The following is an 18480-nucleotide window of genomic DNA, read 5'->3' as shown; positions in this document are numbered from 1 at the left end:
CAGGTGGCGGGGGCAAGATTCGTACTGCAGAGTCGCCGCTCTCAGTCAGGTCCCTCAGAACCAAGGTACCCAGGCAGGTAGATGACGCTGACTGACGGGTCCCAGCTCCATTCCCCGTCCAGCATCTCCCATCTCCGTCTCCTCCCATCTGGAAATCTTGCCATCTTCGGTACCTGGTCGTCCTATGACCCACCCGCCAACTGTTGTGTACCTGCGCCGCAAAGTGGGCTAACAAGAGCCTTGGACGTCTGTCACTCACTCACTCACTCAGTCATCCAAGGTATCCATAACCTTCTATTCCAACTTCCAAGGTTCTTCAGGAACAGATACGTATCGTTATTCGTACGGACAACGCACGTGCTCTGAGCGGGCGGAGGTTTGGAGGATCAAAGACGCACAACACCCCCGAAGGGCCCGATGAATCTGCAGCAATCGTCCGTCCGGCAGCTCTGGAACCACCTACCGGAGGAGACTGACGGGAGCCCACCGACCATGCCCGCATCGCCTCCTCACCTCACCGTGTCCCCTTCACCGCGAATTTGCTTGGAGGAGGGAGGATGCAGCCAAGCGTGCGGAGGTTGTGGGAGGCTGGCAGAACATCAGCCAACCACTGCGTAACTGGGCACCTCTACTCCATACTCCGTACGCCGTCCCCAGCAGGCCAAATACCGGCCCACGACTCGCTTTCTTCTTCCTGCTCAACAAGTCTGCGGGGGTTTGTGCAACCTTTATTGACTACTGATGATATTCCCGGGGGGCACAACATCTACAAAGCACTACGGCCTAGACCTTGACCAGCTCTCCCTTGCTTGTCTGCTCAAGCCGTCCGGGACCGTCCACCAAACATCCAAGTTCCAGCGCCCTCGGCAGCTCCCCTTCTCGAACACCATCTCTGCCATTGTTTCCGCTATCAGCATACTTACTCGCAAGACGCGACAATGGCAATGGTGAACAACGATGGACAGAACACAGCGACAGAACAAGGCATGCATTAACCACCCGTCCGGGCGGTTAAGCCTAAGCCATGCTAGGTCAAGGAAGGACCAAACCCACCCGCCAACCCGCCAACCCTAGCCCCAAAGTTCAAGGACCAACGAGGCAGCGTGAGCCCAGAGAAGGGCCAGGGGGGGGGGGGGGCCACTGGAATGGCAGGGTGGCTGGGCAGGGCCTGGCGCAGCCCGCTAGTTTCAACTCACAACAGGAGATTCGCATTGCGGTTTCATGCTCTGGCCGTCTCTTTGTACCACCAAAAAAAGACGGGAGTGCCCCCTTTCGTCTCGAAGCCGCCGGCCGTGCTCAGCCGCAATTCCTCCCTGCCCCGTACCTACAGCCTCCAAGCATTGAGGTTCGGAGGCGAGCAAAGGGAATCTTGGTGTCTCATTATTTACTCGACTAGCCCACTACCGCGGGTCAAGAATGGCATTTTCTTTGTCTGCGTTCGGGAACGAAGCGATGAACAACGGCGGCCCTGACGCAAAACTCATTCTCCCAGGGGCTAGCATTTCTCCAATGGCCGCGACCGTCGTCCAGGACTTCCAGCGATACGACCCCATCCCCCCGTCCCGTCACTGTAACGCGCAGGCCATCATCATGCGCCGTATTTCCCCTTTTGCATCCGACTTCTTCATGCTGCTACCGATCCATCCATGCCCCTTCCCTCCTCATTCCTCTGAATTGCCCGGAAACGGTTGCCCACGCACCAGACGCCCCAAGCTTTTGGTAATGCTTCCCGCTCTTCGTATCTCTCGGCACCCGGCATCGTCAAAATCTGAAGGTAAGGTACGTTTCCAGCGTTGCCCCCTTTCCTGTCCGTGATCGGGTCCGAGACCTCCGTGATGAAAGAGCTTCAGGGACGGCGAGGGAAGATTGCTCCTAAAAAGAACAAGAATATAAAATTCCTGCTCCCGGCCCGCCGCCAGACTATTGTCAGTGCCCCATCGCATTCCCACCATTGACGGACACCGGATACCTGTCAAGTTCATGTCAGAAATTCCTCCAAACGGCGCCGCACCCGAACGCCTCCTCTCCCCGTCTTCGCTGGGCTGGCTGGCTGGCGGCGCGCACAGTCGCTAATCGGGGGCACGGGGGTTGTCGGTGTCGGTGGGAGTGGATTGCGTGCCTAGTTTCGTGGTTTGTCCGCTACCTATGCTGCGATGCTACCTTACTCAGCACGTCAAACTTGAGAGTTTTGGGGCGCATTCCGACTTCGTACCCCCCGTGCCCCCCGCCCGTAGGGCCGGGTGGGTCCACCCTGCCTTTTTCGACTCCACTTTGCTCCGGTGCGGGAGATCGGCCGGACGGGAGACATGGTAAACTCGTGATCCACTTTTCATCTACCTCCGAAAATCACTTTCCTCGCGCCGCCCCCCGGTAAGGTTCTTCATCGTCCGAAAATTGAACAACCACGACGGTGAATGACTGTGTTCTGCAACAACTGCAGCAATCTTGTAAGGGAGGGTCGCATCGAATTTTTTTTTACCATGACGAGGGACCTTTTTTCCAATCTGTTACTGCTGCTTGTTTGTTCTGGGGTTCGACATCAAAGCCGTAGATTGTCTGGCGGTAAAGTTTTACCATGACACCCCCTGTTAGTACCGAGACCAACGACCGCGGTTCCCGTCTTGTTTGCTTCTACGTTCTGTGAATCACCCACGTTGAAGTTTCCAAACGCATTTCGCTGTTCTTGTGTACCTCCTTCACCCTGTAGAGTCACTATAAAATATGAGTGTGATTGACGCGAACCATTCTAGACGGAAGATCAAACCACAATCGCCTTGACCCAAGGCCGGTTCGTGAGTCTGTGGCAGCAACTCATCTCCTGTATATGAGACTCATCCCAAACTCACCTCCGATGTACTGCACTGCAGTGAAGCTATTTCCGATACAAAAGTGATCCACCCCTTCCTTTCTATCCCATCTCCGATACATATTCACCACAGTAACCCACGCCGCCAGCGCCGCAAGGTCCCTAGTAGAAATACCCCTATCTCCGGTACCCCTCTCTATACTTACATGATAGCACCTCTTATCCCTTTTATTTCTTCTTCTTCTCGCAAGCAGGTCAGTCAGCTCAGTCAGTCACCACTTACCTAGCCAGTCACCCAGCCAGTCACCTACCTAGTTAACTACCCAGTTACCTACCCAGTTACCTACCCAGTTACCTACCCAATTCCTTTCTTACCCCCCTCCCCCCCTCCTACACTATCTATTCACAATGGAATACAATAACAATCGCGAGGACAAGAAGTCCAAAAGTAAAAAGCCCAACCGCAGACCACGAGATAAACGATCCACCTGCCGCCACTTCCTCGAGGGCCGCTGCACCTACGGCAGAGAAAACTGCAACTTCCCCCACAGAGACGGGGAGCTGCGGCCCGAGATGGTCGCTGCCGCGGCCCAGCAGGAGGAGGAGGTCGCGCTGGCGGAGGCGAGGTACAACGCCAACGCCCACGCCCACGCCCACGCCCTCTACAGCAGCACCGTCACGTACAATAGCGGGTTGTACGTCAACGGCCACTACGTCAACCACGGCCATTACACCAACAATGGTCACATCAACAACAGCCACCACCAGCACCAGCCAGCGCTGCCGCCGCCTCCGCCTCAGTGGATGGGATATCGCATCGCCAATCCTATGCCCAACGCCCTGGGCCGGCCGACGTTCGACGGCACGCAGGAGGAGGCGACGTCGTACTTCGACTCGCCGCTGCCGCCGTACGCTGGACCCTCTCGCCCGCCGCCGGGATACGGCCCCCCGGAATACGGTGCTCCGGTACCTTACTACGCGCCCCCGCACCACCTCGTCCACGGCAGACACGGCAACGGCTACGCCGGTCCCTCCTTCCCGCCGCCGAGTCTGCCCGTGCCCTTGCCCGGCCCGCCGCTCGATCCCATGGGCATGAGCTGGCGACCCACCCACCAGCCCAGACCTCTCGGCCCGCCCCCTGGCTTCGGCCCAGGCCCGTCAAACGCCCTCGCGCCCCCTCCAAGCTTCGAACCCGCACTCGGACCGGGGGCTTACCCCCTTTCCCCCTCCCCTGCCCCCCCTAACCCTCACCATGGGCTTGAGCTGGCGTCTGCCGCCGTCGCCGCCTCGCCTGCGCCTGAAGAGGCCCCCGTCCCCAACACCGCTCCTGCCGCAACGGTTGCAGGCCCGGCTCAAGACCCTAGTACCATACGATGCTGGTACGGTCTTGGCTGCAAGAGGCCAGGGTGCCATTTCCGACACGATGGCGGCCGTGACGGGCACGTCGTCAATGGAGAGGCCAGCGGCAGCGGCAGCGGCAGCGGCAGCGCCAATGCCAATGGCGACGGCGACGAGGGCTACGAGGGCGATGGCGACGATGTGAGCATGAGCGAGTCGTCAGGCTCCATGTACGTCCCGCCCCCGCCCGCGAGCGAACAGTTCTACGCGGCGGCCACCCCTCAGTCTTCGCCGCGGCAGCTGCCGGATTCCGTCGCCGGCGATGTCACCCCTCCTTCTCCGGAGCATACCTCGGAGGAATACTCTGCGGAGGAGGGGGAGGGGGATGCGGAACAGCCTGCCGCAGAAGAGGAGACTCCCGAGGCGGAGCACCCCGAGGAGGAGAAGAAGGAGGAGAAGAAGGAGGAAGAGGAGAAGCAGGCCCCTGCTCCTGCTGATGCTGTCCAGCAGCCTGCCGCCAGACGTCCTGAGCCCGCGGTCGTTGACGGGCGGAGTGCCTGGGGCTTGGGTTTGGTCAAGGCCAATGGTACGCAGGAGGCTGCCTGAATTCCTCTTCCTTCTCGCTCACGCCGGCAAAAGCACCAAACGCGTATCGATGCGGCGGCACTCATCTTGAGGACCGTCGGAGTGGTGGTATCTGTCTGCTCGCCACCGCGCTATCGTATCAGGAGGTCAAGATCACCCCCAGCCCTCCCTTCCAGGATTGTAACGAGACTTTCGTTCTGATCGTCTGAGATGATGGTGCCTGGAGCGAGAGCCGACGAGCATTAAACATCGACCATGACCACGACAAACTTGATCAGACGCATAGGAAGCAATCGACGACGCAAGACACGAAGTAGAGGCGTCATTGCTGAGATTTTTCGAGTCTGGGAGAACGACATGGTCCGATGGAAACCTGACGTGCTCTGGAGCCTGTGCCCACATGAATACGATAGAGAGACGAAGAGAAAAGAACAAAAAAGCGAAAAAAGCCACGGGTAAAAGGAAAATAAGAGGTAAGTGAGGAAGGCAGAGGAAAAGGCACACGACAAACGGCGAGGAAAGGGTCGTATTGATCTTGCCTCCAACACTCCTCGACCGACCGCAAGCCTACTGAGGGACGAGGGACGGCTGTCTAGCCCATGATTAATGAGAAGATGGGTGAGACAGCCGGCCGTTATCTGGTGGTCGGTCGTGTACGGGGAAATCGTGTACGAGAAAAGAGAGGTCGCAACGAGGAGACTTCGGAAACGACTCCAAACGATGAGCCTTCCTCTATGGTGTAATTATTCGGAGAATACTATAGAGGAAGGCCGATGAAAATGACGCGAGACGAGGCTTTCATGTAGAGGGGGTAAACCACTCCTGGGCGGTGAAAAAGAGGATTGAGTTATGAGGTATTGGGTAGCCTTCACCATCGTGTCGGGCCCCGTCAACAACTCAAAATCTTAACCCAAGACGACGACACGCGTAGATTGACCTGAGGCATTGCAACAGATTGGGTCACGGTTGCATCCATGGCGTAAACTGGTCGAGATAGGAATGGATAGAACATAAATTGATCTTTACGCTGGACAAACAAAAACATGCATTGATGTGAGTCCCGATGTCAACGCTCTACACCCGACTCCATGCGCAAAGGAACGTCCTTGGAGCGTCCGCTGGGTAATCTGTATTTTACAACGATCCTTCATCTTATTCGATCCTTTGGGCTCCGTCCCTCCTACAGCGCCAACAGCGGCTGCTGCTCCTCCGCTCGACGCTGGTCTCCCCCGTGCGTTTCCCTCTGAGCCTCGTTCTCACCCCCCTCCGTATCGTTGCGTCCTGAAGTCTCATTCGTCTCGTCATTATTCTGGTTTTCTGTGTTGTTCTCAGGGTTGGCCGCGGCCTCTGCCGCAGCGGCAGCAGCAGCCTCCGCTTCCTCCCTTCTCTGACGCTCGGCGCGGGCTTCGGCTTCAAGATGAGCAATATGGCGCTCCGCAACACCTGGTGCAATACTAGCCAGGAAGAGAAGACCAGCTCTCTCGAGCCGCCGCACTTGATCCATCAACCAGTTCGCATTGTCGTGTCTGCGCTGAGCTACCAGCCTGGCAGCTGCTCGTGTCGGATCAGGTTGACCATCGCGTCCAACCACGGCCTGGTCGTCTCGGGGACGGACAGGCTCATTGACATTATTCGGCGCAGCTAGGGGTAGCAGATTCTCCATGTGACGTCTGACTGGTCCCACAGCCTGGTCAAAGTAATTGTTTAGAAGTCCAGTGTTCAGAACAAAGATGCTGATCGCGATTGAAATCACAGTGATCCACCTAGACCAGCCGGCGTTGGGCGAAGTAAACCACCACACAAAGAGGGCAAGCCTAACTACCAGCCAAAAGTGCGGCCACACTTGCGCAATGAGCGGAGCGATACCCGGGTTGTTGGGGTGGGCAGGCACTGCTGCTGCGGCAGGCTGTCCCTGAGGCTGATGCATGGGCGGTTGTGCCTCAGGCTGGTGCTGCTGCTGCACCTGCGGTTGAGGTTCAGCTTGATGTGCTGGTTGCTGTTCTTCGTGATGAGGTGGTGGAGTTACAAAGGCTCCTGGCCAGGCAACATGTTGAGGGCGACCTCGCATTCTCGCGAGCGCAGAGGCGGTTTGGTGAAGGGTTGAGGTAGTGTGGGGCTGCCCTCTTGGAGTGTAGTACGAGTCCGTGGCGTTGTTGATCAATAGAGCACGAGGACCTTGAGGCGAAGACAAGATATAAACCTCAGGACCGGACGGTGCTTGCTGTTGAGCGTTTGTAGAATGTCTGCTGCCGCCGCTGACTGAGCGAGCGGTAGGATCAGGGGTAGGCCGCCTACTGCTGGCTCTGGATCCAGGGGTTGGGTAGTAAGGAGTAGTGACGCCAACAGATGAGCCTCCATTGGCAAGAGATGTGCTTGAGGCGCTCCTCTGCATCGCGTTGGTCATGGCCAATGTTGCTTGGTTGCTGTCAGCGGCCCTCAAGATGGTCTGGACGTCAGCAGTGGACAGAGGCGTCGAGGTGCCTTGACTGCCCGGCTGCTGAACATTCAATTGGCCACCGAGGAAGGTCTCGTTGACCGTTACGCGATACGTCTGTCCGTTCGGCATGAGACCCTCTCGTACATACGTATGCCCTTCAGGATTGCTAAGCGGGCTCGCGCGTCCACGAGTGGGTTCCACAGGATTGGGGACCGCCGCCGGTGTGTCGCCAACGCCATGCATACCCATAGACGCTCTCATAGCCTGATTCTGATTGATCTGCTGGTGGGCCATGGCCCTGTTCATAGCCTCACGTTGAAGTCCGTTCATCCAGGCCGTCATGCTCTGGTGCTGTTGCGCCTGCAGTTGCTGGAGCTGCTGCAGGGTCAGATTCGCTGGTATTTGGGGTGGTGCTGGGAAGGGCATAGGGTTCGACGTCGGATGCAGAGGCGTTCGTCTGGTAAAGGCCGCAGCTGTAGGCTGACTGCCATGATGATGGACGTGTTGGGGTTGACCGGTGGTGCCAAAAGGGCCTGGAAAATGGGCAGTGGGCGGCGCCGGGCTCGACCCTCGAACAAGTGCCGGTGTCGGAGTCGTAGAGCGATGCGGTTCTGTGACGTCTCGGAGCACGAGGTGAATCGTCTGCTGGTCGGTAGTGCGAATCTGTCCCCAAGTCAGTCAGCGATGGTGTGCAATTGTCAGCAGAGCAGGGAGACTCACAACTTCCTCACCGAGGACGGTCAGGAGAGTGTCCCCATCCTGCGCCAAAGGCCGGCCTCGGTAGATCAATCGCTGCTGGGCATCGGTCGGCTTGAGAGGAAGCGCTTGTCGAATTTTCTCCTTGAGCTGCCGAACCGTCGTGGTGGCTGCGAGACCAGGGAAGACCAAGGGTCGGCTAGACGTGGCAGCGGTGGATGGCGACAAGACTTGCAGGTTTACGGACAGGTGTTCAGAAGTAGCCTCTGGCGCAGAGGGCGCGGCGGAAGACGAGGCTTCAGAGGCCATGATGAGGCCTATCGGTCATGCCACGCAGAGCGCGACGCGGCAGCTTCGTCTGATTGTCCGCGGGAAAGGAGTAGTGGTGTATGCGCAAGGAAACGATGCTCATGTCACCGTGTCGTTCGTAGACGGGGAAATTTAGGACATGTGTTGCTCTCCGACTGCAGACTCTCCAGCTCAGGTACGGACCCGCTGGCCTCACTAAAAACGTGGGTACATAGTCTGTCCCTGGGACCCGGAAGGCCCGATCCATGCACGCTGTCCCAATCGGGCGGGTGGTGACAGCCCGATTATGTAAGCCAAAAGATGAGATGCATCTGATCCTCAGTTACATTGAGGGAAGGGAGGTATGCATCACCTGGAACTTACCTATAGGTATTCGTCTTTGACAGGCTTACCTTCCTGTCACTCTGATTTCTATGTGATTTGCATGTTCTCTATGAAGATGTGTATGTGAATATGAGCTGTGTTACTAGAGGCAATAGTGATGCATTAAAGGGGTCAGCAGCGCCACGGTCACAGAAACGCAAGAGTTTCGCTAAATCTCATCCCTCTGCCCAAGTGACTAACCCAGGGCAGGCAAAAATGATGAGAAAGTCGGGGAGTTGAGTCTCTCGAGCTTCAGTCACACACGGAACAATTGAGACCTGTCAAAGATGGACGACTCAAGCACTTCTCCTTCTATGAGGCTGGTGGCTTACGAGTTCGAGCCACAGTGCAGCTTTTATAGATTAATTCCGAATTTGCTTCGGAAAAGTCCCCTCAATACAACTTTGAAAAGATGAAGTAACGCTCCTCGGCTTCCAGCAGTTTTGTGTGCTCGAAGTCTATTCAAATGCATCATGGAGAGGACGTTGCTCCTGGTTGCCCAAATGAGACTAGCGCAGTCGGATGGTTCGTGCTGCGTCATCCCAAAGCTGCCGCTGCCGAGCTGCAAGATCTTATCGCAAGACGCCTGCTCATCCAAACTGTCATCGTCTGGCCCATTTGCTCGTCCCCGCAAACCCAGCCAAAAGCCCGGTGGCCCCAAACAATCGCAAACCCCCTCGATTGAGGTCCCATTCCCACCATGGCTACGCTGTACGCTCGCCAGAGCCAGCTACGGGCCACCAACCTCTTCTCTCTCCACGGCCCCTGCGCCTCGACCCGATTCTTCTCCCAGCAGCAGCAGCGCCCTCGCTTCTCCTCCCGCCTGCGGCACGCCCTCAACAACAGCAAAGTGCAGTGGTACCAGATCCCCGTCGGCCTCGGCATCGGCTTCCTGGGCCTGGTCCAGTTCTACAAGGTCTCGACGCGCGAGCGCGAGAAGCAGGAGAGGGACGACGTCCAGGATGGCGCGCCGCCTAAGAAGCGCGCAAAGATCAGGCCCGACGGACCATGGCAGGTCCAGGTCATGTCGACGCTGCCCTTGAAAGCGATTTCGAGGCTCTGGGGTCGCTTCAACGAATTGACTATCCCCTACTACCTTCGTGTTCCCGGTTTCAAGCTCTACTCATGGATCTTTGGCGTCAAGTATAGTCTATCGAAAAGTCCGAGTCTGGCATCATTCCATGCTAACCTACCTCGACAGCTTGAACGAAGTCGCCGAACCCGATTTGCGAACATATCCGAACCTCGCCTCTTTCTTCTACCGCCAACTCAAGCCCGGTTCCCGTCCCCTCCACCCAGACTCCAACGCCCTGCTCTCTCCCTCTGATGGCCGCGTCTTGCAATACGGCCAGATTGAAGGCGGAGATATCGAGCAGGTCAAGGGCATGACGTACAGCATCGACGCACTCCTCGGCAAGAACACACCCACATCAAGTATCGCGAGCGGATGGTCCACACCTCAGGAAGCTGAGGCGGACAAGGCCAACATCTCCCCCAACGAGGACCTCGTCAGGACGGATGAGGAGTTTGCACGCGTCAATGGCATCTCCTACACCGTGCCCAGCCTCCTTTCGGGCGCTGCCATGTCGGTGCGCAAGGGTTCCCTCAAAGACGAGGCCGTCGAGCCACCCTCGCCGTCTGCCGTCTCCGAGGTTCGCGCCGACCTCGCCCTCGGCGAGAAGCCCTGGTACGACCTGATCTCGCCCGACAACAAGACGTCCTTGTACTACGCCGTCATCTACTTGGCCCCCGGAGACTACCACCGCTTCCACTCGCCCGCCAACTGGGTCGTCGAACGCCGCCGTCACTTTGCCGGCGAGCTCTACAGCGTCTCCCCGTACCTCCAGCGCACGCTGCCCGGTCTCTTCACTCTCAACGAGCGCGTCGTTCTCCTCGGCCGCTGGCGCTACGGATTCTTCAGCTATGTCCCCGTCGGTGCCACCAACGTGGGATCCATCAAGATCAACTTTGATCGTGAGCTGCGCACTAACAGCTTGACCACGGACACGGCGGCCGACCGTGCTGCGGAGGAGGCTGCGGCCCGCGGTGAGCCCTACACGGGGTTCGCCGAGGCGACGTATGCCTCGGCCAGTCCCGTGCTCGGTGGTCACGCTCTGCGGAGAGGCGAGGAGATGGGTGGTTTCCAGCTCGGTAGCACCATTGTGCTGGTGTTTGAGGCGCCGACCGAGGGCAAAACGCCGGATGACAAGTCTGGCTGGAGATGGGCTGTTGAAAAGGGCCAGACGGTCAGAATGGGCCAGGCGTTGGGATTTATTGAAGAAGAGTAAAAGATGTCTTTTTGTCTAAATAGGACGAATGTCCATGTACACATATACACCAATTGACTAAGCGTCGCGATGAACAACAAAAACGGAGAGCTCAATTCATCTTGTTTTTCGTAGTCTCCTAGGCTCAGCGCTATGGAGTACCACCATCGATGTCAGCCCGGATTCCCAAAGTGTGATTTGAATCCCGTTGTGCCCGTCAGCGCGTGGCGTCAGATCTTTATTTCGAATGGGCGGATTCAATTGGCTCCCGTGAGCGTGGCGCCGATCCCGTCTCACTTACATGGCACCTTTTTTTTTTTTTTTTTTTTTTCCGAAAGGATTTGGAGAGACGACGACAAACAAATGTTTTAGAATCATTTCAATGCATTAAATTCATTCAAAAGTCCATCGCTAAAGGTTGTCTAAATAGCCAAACAGGGTGGGCCAGAAAAAAAACTCCAGCAGATGCAGCTTTATATGTGTTTTCCTCCACTGACTTTCATCTCCTCTCTTGAAAACTCGCAGGTCCTAGGCGTCCCATTCTATCGTCGTCTACGAGCTGAAGGTCTTGAAGATGTCCTCAATGGGCTTGAACTCCTTGGGGCCAGCCTCGCCGGTCTTGCCGCCAAAGACGAGCTGGGCGTTGAGCTTCCAGCTGGCGGGGACCTTCCACTCGGCGGCGACCTGCTGGTCGACGAGCGGGTTGTAGTGCTGCAGGTTGGCGCCGAGACCCTCGGCCTCGAGGGCGGTCCAGACGGCGAACTGGAGCATGCCGTCGGACTGGTTGGCCCAGACGGGGAAGCGGTCGGCGTACAGGGCGAACTTCTCCTGCATGCCGTTGACGACGTCCTGGTCCTCGAAGAAGAGGACGGAGCCGGCGGCGGCCTTGAACATGTTGAGCTTGCCGCTGGTGGACTCCCACTGCTCGGCGGGGACGATGGCCTTGAGGACGGAGAGGGCAATGTCCCAGAACTTCTCGTGCTCTGCGCCGTGGAGGACGACGACGCGGTTGGACTGGGAGTTGAAGGAGGAGGGGACGTGGGCGAGGGCGGTCTTTACGATCTCGTCGACGCGGGCGGTCTCGATGGGGAGGGTCTTGGAGAGGGGGTAGTAGGTGCGGCGGGCCTTGACGGCGTCGAGGATGAGGTTTGCGCTGGGGGCGGACATTTTGGCTGTGGTTGAGGTGAAGGTTCTCAGGAAGGGTTGTTGTTTGGTTATGGTGGTGGTTGTGGTGAGAGGACGGAGGATGGAGAGTCTCTTTGATGCTTGGATTGCTGTTCTGGCGATGCTGATCATGATTCTTCTCTCCTACATATTTGGGATTGGGGGAGGGCGTCTCGATGGGTTATATACCGAGGGGGGATGAGAGGAACGGGGGGGGGGGGGGGCATGGGAACCACAATGGCTACGGAGTATCCGTACTGACGCTAGGTACGGATACCTTTCCCATCCCGCCTTTGGGATTTCTCCCGCAAAGGCGTCTCAGAACCCGTTGGAAACCTCTCCCTCCCTCCCTCGCACCCCTCCTCCCCCACATCGACAGCAACACCTAGCAACCACAGCAAGCAGCACTGTGGTCGCAAGCAAGCAGGTGCGCCAAACAGCTACACCACAAAGCCCAAGGTCCCCGCTTCTCTGCCCCTCCATGCCATGGATCAGGGCGTCTCCATCATCGGATGGGGACCACCCACCCTGACTGAAGATGCTCGAGCGCCAAAGGCGTGCTTTGGGGGGACGAGGACCCGGCCGCTGAGCAAATGGTGTGGTAATCAAGCGTGTACCGGATTACCAATGGCACCCCAATGATATCCAACTGGCGCCAGTCACCGACATAATGTATCTTTACCTAGGCCTGAGAGATTGGGCCTGAGAGATTGAGACTGACATGGCTGGCAAGGAGTCGATAGCGCAGGAAAGCTCCGGCGCGATGAAGCGGAATCTTTTTTTTTTTCTTTTTTCCGCTGGTTCCAATGGCCGACGGCGAGTCACAATTCGCTGCAGAATCGCATTTCTTTGTCATGTCACTCTACACAAAAACTAGGCTGTATTGGGGAAGTTTGGGGGATGATTAAGCGGGCGGTACACGGATTCGGAGTACTGAATTGACATCATTCCGCTGGCGGGGTACCTTTTGCATTTTCATTCCTGCGGTTCAACCTCACAAAGACAACGCGATAGGTACATTCATACATACAACTTGTGAGGTAGTTTGTTCACGAACTCGATGATAATTGGACTTCTTACTCGCCAATTTACATCATTTCGTGCTAGCTACCGCTACCCAAAGACAAGCTTTTATGAGGGGGTTCCCTAGAGTAAGGTACCTTATTTCTCGTGCAATGCCAAAGTGGAAGAAAGAGAGCATGCTATGGTTCCGGTTCCCGATATTTTCTCGGGGAATCGGGGAACGATGCAAACATCCACCGCGCGGGAATTGCAACGAGAGGGAATAGACGCCCATGCGGGCGTGCGCCACGCCTGTCACGAAAATTCTAGAATAATGACAGACTCCAGATACATCACGCTACGAATGCACACACGTCCCGTCCAGCTCTCCAGAGTACCTACATCACCCCCTTGCAGGCGGTGAAGAACAGACCCAGGGGAGAGACACAAGATTGGGGGCTAAAACAAGCCTCCTGGATAGCTTCATAGCTTCCCCCCCCCAAGCATTTCATTTCCAATCTACCGCGCGTGTGTCTGTCATTCCCGTCTCCCCTGATCGTCCGACCATCTCTAGTTGCCCAAGTGCTTTGCTGGGGAACAAACACGTTCAAAGACATGCATGGCGATGCGCCCTGCGCCTGCGCCTTTCCCGCGCGTCCCAAGACTCGAGAGCTCGCGGCCGACCTGCTCTAAGAAGGTATCCACAAGCAGCGAGCACCCAGATCGGATCCTGCAGCAGCAACACCAAGGCGCATCCAAAAGTCGCCGCATTTCATCCGAGACCCCTTTCTCCCAAGTTCCCGCGCGGGTCGGGTAAACGACGACGACCGTTGACCGTACACTTCACCATCCGTGCCTCCAGAACCGCGGCGCGGTTGGCGTTTGTTGAATTACAAACCAGCACTCGTGATTATCAATTCCCAAGACAAGAGCCAACGCGCGCCAGTATTCTGTTTTCTCTAGATGCTAGGTACGATGGCATAACTTGCACGACTCAAAGTCCCAGCGCATCGCTCAAATGAGCAAAGCTATCCTGAACGCAGAAGCACAGGGCCCTGGCCCCCCCCCCCCCACACACACACACTTACACACACCCGCGCGATGACAAGCAGCTGAATAAGCCAAAGCCCCTCCCAATCCATAACCGCGCGCGAGAACCCACCCCGCCAGAACTATGTACCTTACTCCCGCCCGTCCAGCCACCAGCCCATCACGATGGCGCAATACTGAATGGCGCCCCGGTCGTCTCCATACGGATACCAAGTGAGGTACGGACATATTTTGCCCACATGAACCATATGCGACCGGGAGTAGCTCCACTCCGGAGCACCCAGTTGACATGTCCCCCCCTTCCTCCGGAAGAGAACCTGCCCGGCGCAAAGAGTTTCGGCTTCCGTTATGAAGCACGGCGCATGCCGTGTCTACCGTCTCTTCGCCAAGAACTTCCAAGTGTTGGGCGCCCGGGACCTGTCAGGACCGGCGCAAGGCAGTCTTCGCTGGGCGATAACCGGCCCGTTCGGTGGGTGGCGATATTTCAAAAAGGGCACTCCGTTCCGGAGTAGGGACTTTGCGAAAGATGGGGGACCGGAAATACGGAATTATACTTCCCGTTCGGGGGGGGGCACACGGATTTACACACTGGGGATTTTCCCAGCAAAGTCCATATGTACCGACAACTACAATCTTTTGCCGACCGTTGCCCAGAAAGGAACGTTTTGCTGCCATCACAAGTCCTTCAAGGGTAGTAGTATTTAAAGGGGGACATTGGCCAGCGGAGGAGAATCCACCAGATGTTTCCGCGTTGTAGATGGTCGCGGCGCCGGCCAGTATGTCGATGGGGGGGCCGTCATGGTAGTTACTTGGTATGGTCGGTGCGACAAGTTCGAACGGGGGGAGGGACGGATGTCATCTCTATAAACTCACCGCAGTGGAACAAGTAGTCCGTCATTCATCTTCCCTTTCACGTTCGCTCGTATTCATCCACGAACACATTACATCTGCTGCGTGCGGACGGGTAAAAGAGAGTAAGGTGAGATACTTAACAGGACCTCAATACCTCGTAAGGAGGAATTTCTAGGTAGGAGCTTCATGGACATGAACGTCCGTAAAAAGGAAAGCCAACCTCGGTATGGGTCTCCCGCACCGAGAGAACTTCGCATTGAGATGCTTTCTGTGCTCTCGCCACATAGCTATAGAGCAAGGGATACAAGGTATAAAAGAACGTAGCCAGGGAATGTCAGACACGCACGGGTTCGCAGGCGTAAGTGAGGTAAACCCCACCTACTTACTATACTTCACAGAGCAAATCGTACGCTCCCCCTCCTCAGGTTATAGGAAATTTGATAATTGTTATAAACTTTTCTTATTTGTGAAGAGAGTAAAAATGAAACATAAAGGCGTCACTGGCATTAAAGAACCGGCTGCTTCTAAAGGCTCTTAGATGTTTTAGCGATATACTCTCCTAGCTATCTATCCTAAGGTCTTTATAGTAAATACGTAGATCGATACCTGTGAAGTTCATCATGGATTCCTTCGGAAAGGGATGTATCTTTGTCAAAAGTCTCGTTACCATCCTTCTTTCAGGCGTTCTAGCCGATGCCTCTTGTTGTCTTCAATTATATCACCGATCTCACTTATACAGGAGCACTTACTAACATCCTTCTAACCAGCCAACTATATACCTCGATAAAGGGCCCTAGGAACGGTATAATTAGAGCCGGCTACTCCGTCAAATATACTGACTTATCCTCAGGGGTATATCTAAATATACTAAAAGACATGGCGAGACTCCTTGTATCTTGCCAACCTGGCTATAGACATCGTCTATGGTTGCATTCTAAAGTCAGGTAGCCTCAAAGTCGTTCATAAGAGAACAACAGCCCACCTTGCTATACTCGTGAGGTAGTGATTAACTAGTCACCACCGATACTTCTTACTCATGGCCTTGTGAAGTCTCACTAATCTCCCGAACTTTCGATTGTTGAACAGTTTTTGTTAATGCTACAGTGAAAGCCATCGCCTATACAACATACATGCTAGAGACTGGACGCTGCGACTAACAGCACCCAAGGTGAAAGCAATCCAATGAATGCCTTCTTTGAAACCCCATTTTGACTCCCGTCAACACCGTGATGCCGTAGTTGACAAAACAATGAAAAAGAAAAACCCTGTCTCGCAACAGCCCAATGTCTTTTTTGGTTGTCAGAAAATCATGTCCCTTGAACCCGCCCGAAAACGCCGTCTAGGTTGTTGCCCATTTTGTTACGAGGTTGCATCCCTCGTCATCCCCCCCATGCTCTTAATATGTTTCGGGGGGTCATTGACCTTTTTTGTGTTTTTTTCGTCGCCATGCGCGGCTGTTGGCATTTAATCTCTTACGTCCGATGAGACCGAAGCCGTTTTTATGTCCGAGTTCGGTGGCACAGCAGCGCCAGGCACCGAATGATCGTCCGCGTCAGCAGTAAGCCGCCCGCCCCGACCATAAAATCCCCGAGTTCGCATCCTTCTCCGGGACTTGCGGACTTTTGGGGCCTTTGGTAAGAGGATGCTAGACTTATAAAATGGCGGGGGTCTGCCCGCCCACCAGCACCTTACCACGTCTCGGCAATGTACTGGCCGGCCTCCTTCTTGAGCTCCCAGTACTTCTTGGCCTCCTCACGCTCGAGGTTGCCCTTTTGCATGGCCACGTCGACGAGAGCCTCTTCAACGCCCTCGCCCATGCCCTTGGTGCTTCCGCACACAAAGACGCGACCGTCGACGGCGTTGGCAATGTACCATACCAGGTCGGCCTGGTTGCGCACTTCCTCTTGGACGTAACGACTCTCGCCGCGACGGCTCTGAACAACACGCTTGACCTCGTCCTCGTGAACACCCCACTCGCCACTGTAGATCTCGTCGACGAGCGAGTCGCGAATGCCCTGGAGAACCCAGACCTTGTTTGCACAGTTGGCCGTCTTCAAGCGACGCTGGACGAAGCCTCTGAACGGAGCGATGCCAACGCCAGCACCAATGAGGAGCATGGGGCCGTCGGAGACGAATTGCTTGGCGAGAGGGTTGGCCATGAGGCCCTTGAACATGGGGATGTGGATCTCTGGGGTTTCTCCGTTGCGCTTCGCCTCCAACCACTTCTGGGCCTGGCGCTCGAAGAAACCGGAGCCGATACCGGTACGGAGACCGCGACGCCAGTCAGCAGTCTCATGAACCGTGACGGCAATCTCGATCAGCCGGTGCACCTTGCCATCGCGCGTCTTGTAGGCGTCGTGCGGGTCGTTGGACAGAGAGTAGAAGCGCGGCATCAACGTCTGCAAGGAAGACAGCAGGAGGTCCATGGGCGGGTGGGAGCTCGGGAACGCGTGCAAGAGCTGGGAGAGGGAGACGTGGGGTCCGGTGCGGAAGTCGCAGAAGACGCCCTGGCCTTCGGCGGCACAAAGGTACGTCAATAACTTCTTCTCATTAGGGTCCTCGGCGTACTCGGCAAGAATGCGCAAAAGCTGCTTGGTCGGGGGGTAGGACTGGATATCGGAGCACCAGGTAAGCAAGTCCCGGCGCGTGGTGACCATCTCGCGGGCCTGGTCGTCGCCCCACACGGTAGGCCAGCGGCCCTTGGTGGTCTTCATCAGGACCGGCTTGTCCCGAAGGAACCGAGGCACCATGAGGGCGTCGAAAACATCGTCGACACAATCCTTATCGTTGGGTGCCATAACACCAATGGCACCGCCGACCCTGAAGTCCATGTCTTCCTCGCCCGGGTAACTTGTGATATCGAGGTCGAAGTGGTAGGTGCGCTTCTCGGCGCCGGGCTTAGTCAACTCACGGGTCGAGTCGATGCGTGCGGCGTAGACGTGGTAAGGCGGGTGAGGCTGAACGTATCTGGGAGGCTCTCGGGCGGTATCGATGTTATCGATTGTGAAGTCCTTGAGCTGGTTCTGGACGGTGGCGAGTGCGTCTGCCGTCTTGTCCTCGCGCGCATCAGCACCCAGAGAGATTGCTGAGTCTGTCGGAGACGAGGCGACGGCTGGGGTCGCAGTGGAACGAGGTACGGGCTCGAAGAAAACGGTTTGCTCGGGCAGGTCGGCGATGTTGGTCAACTTTGTGGGAATGTCGCCAATCTTAAGGGCGAGTGACTTGTACGCGTGGTTATCGGGAAAGGGGATGCTCTCGTACTCGAGACCCTCCTTCTTGGCGCCCAACTTCATGCAGCAGCCGCCACCGCAGCATCTCTGGATCAATTGAGCTGTCGATTCGCCCGTGATACGCTGGATGTCGGCAGGGCTCTGCGCAATGAGGCGGGTAGAAGCGCGCCGCCTCCTAGGGGCATGGATTTCCTCATCTTGATCCTCTGACTCTTCCGAGTAGGTGAGGGAAGGTGCGACGGAGGAAACGCTGGGCTCCTCGGGAATGCAGTTGCTGGTAGCCCCGATGAGTTGGGAAGCCATGGCCGTGGTCGCCATCGTGCTGTGCATGGCGATATTTCTACGAATGTCGTCGAGGATGTTGTTTAGGTGGCGGAAATA

General features: G+C 56.4%; 6 protein-coding genes across 6 annotated transcripts; 2 read left to right on the top strand and 4 right to left on the bottom strand.

The window, feature by feature from the left end:
- Positions 1-3214: 3214 nt before the first annotated feature.
- On the top strand, positions 3215-4750 carry CTAM01_03823 (uncharacterized protein; the record flags this gene model as incomplete). The annotated part of the gene is made up of 1 exon (XM_060519854.1): positions 3215-4750. The coding sequence occupies one exon, from the start codon at positions 3215-3217 to the stop codon at positions 4748-4750; it is 1536 nt and encodes a 511-aa protein (XP_060385275.1).
- Positions 4751-4882: 132 nt separating this feature from the next.
- Positions 4883-5131, bottom strand: CTAM01_03822 (uncharacterized protein; the record flags this gene model as incomplete). The annotated part of the gene is made up of 1 exon (XM_060519853.1): positions 4883-5131. One exon carries the CDS (start codon positions 5129-5131, stop codon positions 4883-4885), a length of 249 nt encoding a protein of 82 aa, XP_060385274.1.
- Positions 5132-5909: 778 nt separating this feature from the next.
- Positions 5910-8171, bottom strand: CTAM01_03821 (ubiquitin family protein; the record flags this gene model as incomplete). Its single annotated transcript, XM_060519852.1, has 2 exons — positions 5910-7829; positions 7887-8171. 2 exons carry the CDS (start codon positions 8169-8171, stop codon positions 5910-5912), a joined length of 2205 nt encoding a protein of 734 aa, XP_060385273.1.
- A 1063-nt stretch (positions 8172-9234) lies between these two features.
- Positions 9235-10822, top strand: CTAM01_03820 (phosphatidylserine decarboxylase; the record flags this gene model as incomplete). Its single annotated transcript, XM_060519851.1, has 2 exons — positions 9235-9677; positions 9736-10822. The coding sequence occupies 2 exons, from the start codon at positions 9235-9237 to the stop codon at positions 10820-10822; spliced, it is 1530 nt and encodes a 509-aa protein (XP_060385272.1).
- A 531-nt stretch (positions 10823-11353) lies between these two features.
- Positions 11354-11968, bottom strand: CTAM01_03819 (nitroreductase; the record flags this gene model as incomplete). Its single annotated transcript, XM_060519850.1, has 1 exon — positions 11354-11968. One exon carries the CDS (start codon positions 11966-11968, stop codon positions 11354-11356), a length of 615 nt encoding a protein of 204 aa, XP_060385271.1.
- Positions 11969-16557: 4589 nt separating this feature from the next.
- Positions 16558-18429, bottom strand: CTAM01_03818 (FAD binding domain-containing protein; the record flags this gene model as incomplete). The annotated part of the gene is made up of 1 exon (XM_060519849.1): positions 16558-18429. One exon carries the CDS (start codon positions 18427-18429, stop codon positions 16558-16560), a length of 1872 nt encoding a protein of 623 aa, XP_060385270.1.
- Between the last annotated feature and the right edge of the window lie 51 nt (positions 18430-18480).

Source organism: Colletotrichum tamarilloi (genome assembly GCF_030869305.1).
Source record: "Colletotrichum tamarilloi strain Tom-12 chromosome Unknown Scaffold_9.1, whole genome shotgun sequence".
NCBI classification, from domain to species: Eukaryota; Fungi; Ascomycota; class Sordariomycetes; order Glomerellales; family Glomerellaceae; genus Colletotrichum; species Colletotrichum tamarilloi.
The sequence above is the reverse complement of the archived record's forward strand: the minus strand, read 5'-3'. Positions and strand labels throughout refer to the sequence as shown.